We start from the raw sequence: 10270 nt of genomic DNA on the forward strand, positions 1-10270 counted from the left end.
CAAATGAAACTAAAATTATAAAACAAAATCTCTATTATTAACTTGACACCGCTTTTTGGGCAAGCCAATCAGTTGCTTGATTTGCTTCCTGGTATGTATGTTTGAAACTGATGTTTAAGTTGAAGAAATCAATAAGTTTGAGATACTCTTTGATAATGCATTTCAATCTCCAGGGAAGAATCAATCTACCATTGAGACAGTTAATGACAATCTTATAATCTCCTTCGATGGTGATCCGTTGGTTCTTGTAGTTGATCGCTACGTTTATAGCTTCCTAAGCCGTCCATGCTTCAGTAAGGTTAATCGTCATTGATCCAATCCTAAGGGCCTTAGTTTCAAGAACTTTGCCCTGATGATTCCTAGCAATGCATCCAATGGCACAACTTTCAGTATTAGAACCATAGATTTTAAAAACGAACTGATGATTGAACTAGTTAGAGGTCCGATTAACTGGCTGGTTCAGCAGTTTACTGATCAAAATTAACGATTTTGAGGAAAAAAATAGTTTTAGAGGAAAGTGGAACCAGTCAGATCCCAGTTTTTCTGATCCAACTGTTCGGTCCGGTCAAATTTTAAAAAACAGTGATTAGAACATGTAGCATCAAAGTTTATTTTGATGCAGTAGAATTTAGGTTTAAGCCACTCAACTTGCTTCCACGACTTAACCAATACTGGTTCAAATCTCAAAATGATTTCTTTAATTTCGTTTCAGTATTAATGATTATTTCGGAATTACTGGACTTACCACCAAAGCATTTTTCACTTCTGTTCTTCCATATGGCCCAGTATGAGTTGAACTGTAGAGTGTAGACGATTAGTGTTAGGAATCATCACTTTTATTAACCAATGAAACAATATATGAGATGCTGAAATGCAGCGTGTGCAAAACCAACGAGGTGGATGTGGATCCCACCATTCACTTAAAATCGGACGGTGAACGAGTATACACTTTCACGCGAATAAATAAAAATGAAAAAACAAAAATATCTTGATGTAATTTTTATAGCCTGGACGTGAAGCCAATGCGAGACTACGGTATCATAGATATTCACAGGGGGTAAATTTGAAATGTTGAACGGCAATACGGCATTCTGATGGTGCTGCTCGTGCTCGTTTACGCTGAATTGCTACACTCCGCCCTCCCGAATCCAACTTTACGGTTAGCAAGATCGAATTCTACCCATAGATTTTGCTGATGAACGTTCCCAATTATACTGCTCTCCACGCCCAGCAATTCTGACCGTCCGATGCTCAAGCAATGGACCCCACGGCCAACACCAGCCAAAACTCTCTCCTTCTCCACAAGAATCTCGACCCCTTTTCCCATTTCCAACACTATCCCTCCTATCGACTGTCTGATCAGTACCGGATCGCCGTTAAAACATAAATCCAACGCTCCACCGTACACGTATCCTTTCTTCACCTTGGACGGTCCCACCAATCTCACAACCTCCTCCCTCACCTTAGCATAAGCGTCCTCAACCAAAAACGTGTACTCCGTGCCGGAATCGATTATCGTCTGACCGGCTCCGCTGGGATTCGGCCGGAAAACCGATCGCGAAATGTTCAGTCTTTTCCCGCCAATTCGTATCCCCTCCATCACAACCGTATACGCCGCCCCATCAAGATTTGGCATCTGCTGACTTTGACTTTGGTTGAAGGTCAAAAGGTCAACGTACCGGAATCCGCCGGAATATGGGTTCTCACCAAGATAAAATGCTCCTACCGGCGGAACCTTCATCTGGTTCCGGCGAACCGGAACGCAATACGAGAACTTCGAAATCCTGGCCTGTGAAGCAAATGACAGCCGGCCGAGATTCATCCCCAGAATACCCTCCGCGGCGCCGGCGTCCTGACCACAGCCGAGGATCAAAGGAGGGGTGCTCTGCGATCTGGCAAATGTGATTTTTTCTCGGACGAGATTGCCCTCGGCCAAGGTGCCGTCGGCGTAGAAGTAAGAATAGTGGCACAGGCGGTTCTGATCGCAATCCGTTGGGAGAGTAAAATCGGGAATCCTGGGCTTGCAGAGAGGGTGGTTGCAGGGAAGAACAGAGAATGATGAAGACATGGAAGGATTAAACGGAGGAGGTTTTGCAAGGGTTTTGTTGTGGCATTGGATCCATGATAACTGGCTTCCGGTATCCAACACCATTGGTTGGCTCTGTGGTGGAGTCCCGATTGGGAGAGAAACGATCAGAGCGACTGAATACTTGAATGAAGATTTGTAAGCTGATTGGTTGTTCTTCGAACCAGTGCTTGAGTTGGGGTTCCGGCTGGTTGATGAAACGAGTGAGGGAAGGAGAGTTGCAGCAGAGGCAGGGCGAGAAATGCGGCGAGATGTAAGAGGGAACGAGAAAGAATACTTTGAGGGTTTAAAGTTGTTGGAGTTCTGGATTCCTTCGATTGAGAGGGAGAGAGAAGAGATGGTGAGAAAGAGAATCAGGAGAGAGTTGGAGACAGCCATTAGAGCCAGAGCCAGAGAGAGAGAGAAAAGTGAGGAGAGAGATTGATTCGTGGGCTTCAATTTATACAGCGTTTCCATGGGCATAAACAGAGAGAGAACAAAAAACGCCAAAAAAGATAAACGCGTTTTTGAATTAAGCGTTAATTACTTTAATTTTGTTACGTGAGGATTTGTGCTTTGTTTGCTATGCAATTTCTTTTGTATGGAGTGCGAATGAGTTGAATGCAAGGTGTGATTTATTTATTTTTGTTTTTTTTTCAGTGTAAATGAAGAAAATAAAACTTAAGGTGGAATAACATAAAATCCGAAGTAAAAGTATGCTTCCTTGCATTTGTTTTAGTGCAAAATAAATTACTTGCAAACAAAGAGAGCTAGTTTTTTTTTTTTTTTGATAAAAAAATAAGATATAAGACCAACTTACTAATGATAGAATATAAACTTTAAGTACATATAAGCATAATTCATAAACATTTGAATCAAATCGGATGAGATTTTAAATATTCAGAATGAGGTCTATCCACGTACTTCTAATTATAGACAAATGGAATTCAAATCACCCTTAACATGATTGAATTGTAATTATAAAGGGATGCTATTTGCACTTTTGCAGCCCTAGATGGAGCGGTTGATATTAGTTTAAGGGGATGTTTGATTCTGCCGGTGTTTATTGAAAAAATGTTGTTACATGAAATAATTATTTGGTTTTACGGTTTATTAAATAAAATGATAGAAAATTAAAACACTTTGATTTTTGTGCATGGGGCATTGGGGGAAACAAGAATTTGATGTTTCCTCAAATGCCCCAACACTTTGGAAACCAAATGCTGATGTGACACACTTTAATAGGTATTAATGGGAGAATAAAAAACATTTAAAGTAGAATTCAACCAAACAAAAAAACAGGAAATGTTTAAAGTAAAAAAACATTTAAAATGAAAAAGTATAAATAAACGTTTAAAGTGAAAATGTGCAAATAAACGCTCTATCCATAAATGCCCACAGAACCAAATACATACTAAGGGGATGTTTGGAAGCGTGGGCATTTTTCTGAACAATGGTGCCACGTTGGATCCATGTAGGCGATTCCACAAACAACCGCCTACATGACTGTTTGGTTCAAGCATTTTTTTTTAAATGCTGAAAAACGGGCATGCATCGTAAATCACATCCCAACCGTTGCATGAAACATCAAATTTGACGTTTCATGCATCAGTGAATCGTTTCCCCCATCAGTTGAATGATGTGGTGCTTACATGTATGTGCACATACATAAAAAAATGGTGATGAAAATCACCTTACCAAACATCAAGAAATACTATCAAAATATATAAAAGGTGTTTTTTTTTTTGTAAAAAACAGGTCTAACAAACATGGACGTTTTTTTTCTTTTTGAAAATCGATCCAAAAAACGCCCACGCTTCCAAACACCATCTAAGTTACGAAGAAAGAGCTTTTTATTTGTGGGAATATCCTTGACTGTTCACTAACCATTTCTTTGCACAGTTCAAGTTGAGAAAAAGAAAATAGATTGGGCTGGTATGATTATTATGGGTGTTTCTCAAGCGACCCTGACTGAATTTGTGGCTTGTTGGGGCTGGGGGACAACTGGCTTTTCCATTGGTGCAAAGGAAGGAAATTATTTTTGGTTAAAAGAAATAAAATCATGAATACTGGCCAAACACCCCTTCATTTGTTTTGTATGGTTGTGTTTTTTATATTTTCATCCATTCAATTCAGGTTTTCAATGGCAAAAATTGAAAAACGAAAATAAAAATCAGATTCCAGGGGATTTAGCGGGAGAAGCCCAAAGCTGTTGCATTTGATTTAGCTTCCATTTGGGAGGGTTTTTATTATATGTACCTGTTTTTTGCATTACAGGGTGGGCCTCACATAGAAAACTTAGAAGCTATGTTTTTCTAATGAATCAATTTTTCCGTGAAATTAATTTTAATAGCTTTTTTAAAATGACTCAATTAACACAGCTCAATCAAAGCAAAAGCCTTCCGAGACAGGCTCTTAATTGTCCAATGAACCTCTCCACCTTTTGCACGGGAAACTTCAAAGAAGATAGCATTAATTCGATAATATTAAGAGGCTATATCAGCTGGGCACTCTTACGGTTTTGAAATTATGACAAAATGGGGAAGCACAATAGGATCTACTTCATTACTTGCTAATGGGATTTCGTCTGTTGCTACTGCTCCGGTGGAAACACCTGTGGTAGAGCCATACCCATAAAATATTAAAGGTTCTACTTGTTGTGGAAGCTTCACTCATTTCATTATCGATCACCTGTTTGTTTTTCAGGAATTTATTTATTCATGTTTCTTTATTTTCCAAGCAAATAAGATATTGTTTTAGTCATAAAAAAAAGCTATTAAAAGGAGTAATTTTGTCTTATCAAAGTGTTGGCAATTTCCCTAGGTGAAAAAGTTACTATTCATATAGGAGATGGGTTTTACTTGCACAGCTAGGTGATATCGGAAAATGAATGTTTCATAAATCCTACATAAATCTGAAAAAATAATATGGGTATCTGGTCAATGGGAACCAAAATCCCATTGACCAATTTTCCCTCCTCCCAAGATTTGAAAAACGAACGGGGCCCTAAGATGAAAAATTAGCTTGGGTTCTGTTGGTTCTATTACGAAGGAAATTAAAATCAATTGGTATATTTTGCTTTCGACTCTATAAAAAAATTGAATGGAATACAAACTTTGCATCCGGTCTAGTTTTGCATCCATTTGTTTGTAACTATTATTTGTACTTCTGTTTTATACAATCTATAATTTGTCTCATTTGCACTCATTAGCAATGCAAATATTATATTTCAAAAACTGATACAAAATTTACACCATCTTCCCCCCAAACTTAATTCTCTCTCATATAAAGTGAAGACCAGATCATCTTACTTCCTACACCACTCTCAAACAAATAATCCTCTCATACCTCCCTTTTCTTTGATGTAAAGTGGGGATTACTTCATTTTACTTTTCACAAACAAACAAGATAAAGTTGAATCTAAAGCAAAAGTAAACCAAAATTTATAGTCAACTTATTTGCACTCCTATGCATTTACACCGATGCATGTGAAGGAAATATGCATTGCAAACAAACTACACCTTAATATCTTATTGCCGCTAGAAAGTCAGTTCTAGGGCTGCAAATGGTATTGGTTCATACAAGTGCAAAATTTAAACTTGATCTAGACAAGAATGACACGAATGAGATCCATTTGTAATTGGATTGACATCAATTTTGGATCTAATAATATTTAAATATACATGCTTTAAATGCTTGTATCTACATAAACCTTATATTATTTCCATTAGGGAAGTCTGAGTGTTGTCTATTTACTAAGGGCCCATTTGATTTGCAGGAATGGAGGTCTGGAATTGGAATTGGAATGGGCCATTCGGATTCCAACTGTTTGATCGGCAAGAATCAGAATCTCATTCTCATTCCTAATGGAATGGCATTCCTACATTTGAGGGAATGGTCATTCCCTCCTCTTGGGAATGAAATCCCATTCCATCTGATTCCAGTTCCCATTCTGGTTCTTGTATGAATCAAACGGACTATAAAAATAGACCATTTAGATTCTAATTCTGATTCTGTAAACTAAATGGACCCTAAAAGTCTAAGGGTCCCTACATTTGAGAGACCCACATTTAGATTCGATTAAGAATTGGAATGATCTATTCCCTTAATCTATTTGGTTCAAACAGTAAAGGGAATGAGAATTAAAATCAATAGGAATGAGATTTCATTCCCAACGGAGGGAGAGGAAATGGTCATTCCCTCAAATGTGAAAATATCATTCTACCGGAAATGGAAATGAGATTCCAATTCTGCCCAACCAAATAATTGGAATGGGAATTTAGCCCATTCCAATTCCAATTCCAGACTCTTATTCCCGTGAACTAAATGGGGCCTAAGAGTTATAGGTTCAAGTCTTGTAAAAGTTATTTCAATTAATTTTATTCAAATACTCACAAGAAAAATCATTTTATTAATGAAATGAATATCAAATTCACTTCATTTAGTTAATGACACATAATATTTTGATCGATTTTAGTTTAATTAATTAATGGGATTCAATATCTCAATCCAATTGAGACTGGATTGAAATCACGGGTATTAACAAATGAATTTGGGATCTAGATATTTCCATTTTAATACAATCCCTTTACAGCCCTAATAAGCTCTCTTGCTACTCAAATTTACAACAAGGAAGAGAGTTAAGAAGACCTAGGGCTCTAGTGATTATAGAAAAATTGTTAAAAACCCTAGAGTTCTATATTTAGGGTGGAGTATTTAACACTCAAGTCAGATGAGATGGACAAAAAAGATTGGGCAGCCAAGTTAATAGAGTAGTAGAGTACGAATGAATTGAGGTGGCCTCATGTGTCGTACCTTGGGTCAGGGGCTCTTATATAAGGAGGAGATTTAGCAAAGGAGTAACGGTCTCATTTGTCAATTTAGGTATCCTTATCCAAAATGGCCCTTTCAGTTTTAAATGCGTGCACGTCTTTGGCTTTGCCTTGAGTTTGGATCTTCTTCCCAAAAAATGCTCCTCACACCGACCTCACAGCACGTACCTGATATACATTAGAAACATCTTCCATAGTTTTAATTATAGAAGATGTTTCCAATACAAAATGGAATATGGATATGAGATCCGTATGAGGAGCAGATCCCAATTCTTTTACCTTATTAGTTATGTTAATAAGTTTCTTGAATTCACATCTGTGCCCCACAGCATATCCCAACTGTGTATTGAGAACATCTCCTATTGATAACTTTGGGAGATGTTCCTAATGTATGCTGAGATGTGCATGTGGGGCGTTTGTTGGACACAGATGTGATCTCAAATTTCCTACGTTGCCCATTATTTGTGCCACATGGCACCTTTCTGACTGACAGTTAATACTTCAATGAATCAAATTCCATAGTTTCTTACATGAAAAGGTGGTGTTCATTTTTTTAAGTGTTGTGAATTGTATATTAATCCTTTCTTTTAGGGTGTGTTTGTTTTTTGGATTTTGAGAGGGGGAAACTTGATCAATGGGATTTTGGTTTCCATTGACCAAAAAATTCATGTTCTATTTTCAGATTTATGTGGGGGATTAGGAAAATTTTATTTTTCTGATTGTAAGTGATATCCATCTCCTAGATGGATAAATAACTTTCCTACCTGGGGAAATAAAAGAATATGAGTAAATGCACTTACCCATATTGAAATGCATTTACCCAGGTAAGTAATTTATCGAAAAACGAACGGGGCCTTAAATTGTTAACCATTAACTCTGGAGTCGGGGTATGCTAGGAACATGTGGTAGCTGCAATGAAATATCTAAGCAATCATGTAAAGAAGACACTTCAATAAGTTCAATTTTTTGGAGGTCCAAATAGGAAACTGGATAGAAGAAGAGATGGGTATATTTGAATTAAGTCAAGTGTAAATCAGTAATATTAAAGGTGTACGTGAAATTGGGAGTGAATGATCTTAATAGTCATGTAGGGAAGTTTGGGTAAGTAGTCATCATCATCTAAAATCATGTTTTGCCATTCCATTATCATCAATGCCACATTCATCATTAAATTATGGGTGCTTAAATTATTTCTTATTACTTTCATCCAAATTCTTTTTAGGTATGACAGGTGTTGTAGATTGTCTTCTATGTCCGTGACCAAATCATCTCAATCTGCTTTTTTTTTTTCATTATATCACCTCTTAGTAGTTCTTTTGTATGACTTCCAAGTGTTCAATAGTCACTTGAGTGGTTGTCAACTATGATCATCTTCTATCTTGTTGAGTGGTAGTGTGATAAATCAAGAGTAGTGTTGCATAGTGGGAGAAGTGTAGGAAAAAAGGAAAAAACACGAAACATTATGTTGCAACAGTTTTGGAATAATAATGTTGCTAAGAGAGCATGAAAGGGAGGGAGAAGGAAGAAAATTGGATAGAGAAAAAGGGTTGACTATATACTGGGAAGACATTATACTGTAAATACTTATAACCAGCCAATTTGTATCATAAGTTTATAATAATAACAATAGTAGTCAATCAGGTGGGTTTTCATCAAAATTTATGATGGGGTGATTGACCTTTTCGGTATTATCTTTTTCCAGTATCATAGATTTTTTTATAAAAAAAAAAAAAAATTATATTATTTTTTCATGAAAAAAATGTTTATAGACAATAGCGGTTTTACCGGGGATCCAGAAATTGATATAGACAATTACTGAAACTGGATCTGCTCTCAACATGAATAAGTGTCCCAACAAGGCCCTGCATTTGCAGTCTGCACACAGGGAACATCTTCCCACGAATGACAAGGGAGATCTTCCCGTTCCTGATGTGTAACTATAATCACTTGTTGCCTTGTTGGGAGCAGATCCGAACTCATAGCTACAGGAAGATTTAGACTAAGAAAGGAAGGGCAGCTAGGGGGTGGTCATTGTCGGTCCAACCTAGCCTAGAAATTTTCAAGCTTGGGCCAAGGTTTTTGTGTTTTAGGCCCGGGTTAGCTAAATTTTGGGGCCAAGCCTGGCCCAACACTTAAAGCTTGGCCCGATGAAACCCATGATAATATTATAATATTATATATGTAATAATATATGTGTGTGTCTATGATATAAGCATAATATAATTAATTATGTTATAAAATCTAATTATATGTCATGAGTTTTACCAAAAAAAATATAATTATATTATAAAATATTATGTTTATTATGATATATTTATTTATTTAATATTATATGTATTATATGTCATAAGTTGATTAATAATTCACTTTTGTTGATCCTCAACCTAACCCAACCCCTTATGTTGCACCCCTAAGAGCAATGTGAAATTTGTAATTAAACTGGATCAAATTTAAGAACAACCCATGCATATATTATTTTTGGGTTTTTAATTATTTTTAAATAAAAACTATTAATATTAAACCCGAATGAGCTATGGGGGTTAAGCTACCCCCATTGTGTAGCATAATGAACCAAAAACATAAAAGATCTCAAGCCAGGTTTTATAGTGTAATAACAATTTTATAGGTTGCGTAGCCCAACCCTACCTACACCCTAAGCATAATAATATTTGTTTGGACTTGGGATAGGAACATGCTCGCCCATGTTGTTTATAAACCCATGGCAACGGGATAGGGATCATACTCCCTGTCCTCGGTTCTGACTTTGAAACAAATCCCCATCTTTGACCCCGATCCTAGCTAGGGATAAATATGACCCCCCATCTTTGATTCCTAACGGAGACAGGTTCTTTGTTGGGAACCTAAAACCTTAGAATTTATAAATTAAAATTATTTTCATAAATATATTTAAATTAAAATTTTGAAATATATATATATATATATATATATATATATATATATATATATATATATATATATATATATATATATAATTGGGGTTAGGACAGGGCAAGGAATTCACTCCCCCATCTTCATCCCTATCCTTGGTTAGTTACGTAGTACGTATCACTATCAATTGCTATCCCTACCAAAGCAATCTCCATCTCCGATCTAATGCTGAGTACCCAATAGGATGGGGAACATTTCCACCCCTATTCATATTCAAATCTTATTAATTGGTTAATTGTCAAAAAAAACTATAATTTGAAACCTGATAACTGAAATTAATAAAAGCCCAACCTGAATTCTTAAAAATATTGTTAATTAATAAACTCAGTATTTTAATAGATACTTTTAATTAATTAGTAATACTATAATTATTAAGAATATTGTATTATTTAAAAGTACAGTTAATACTGTTAATTAATAAAAT

General features: G+C 36.2%; 1 protein-coding gene across 1 annotated transcript; it reads right to left on the reverse strand.

The window, feature by feature from the left end:
• Positions 1-818: 818 nt before the first annotated feature.
• Positions 819-2507, reverse strand: LOC104608715 (aspartic proteinase PCS1-like). Its single transcript, XM_010274814.3, has one exon. It carries the CDS (start codon positions 2462-2464, stop codon positions 1115-1117), a length of 1350 nt encoding a protein of 449 aa, XP_010273116.1. The 5' UTR covers positions 2465-2507; the 3' UTR covers positions 819-1114.
• Positions 2508-10270: the final 7763 nt, after the last annotated feature.

The sequence above is a fragment of the Nelumbo nucifera genome, chromosome 3 (genome assembly GCF_055504915.1).
Source record: "Nelumbo nucifera cultivar China Antique chromosome 3, China Antique-T2T, whole genome shotgun sequence".
Lineage (NCBI taxonomy): Eukaryota > Viridiplantae > Streptophyta > Magnoliopsida > Proteales > Nelumbonaceae > Nelumbo > Nelumbo nucifera.

What these genes read in the sequence shown, in the direction of transcription:
- LOC104608715 (XM_010274814.3), bottom strand. Translation starts at nt 2,464, where the DNA reads ATGGCTGTCTCCAACTCTCTCCTGATTCTCTTTCTCACCATCTCTTCT.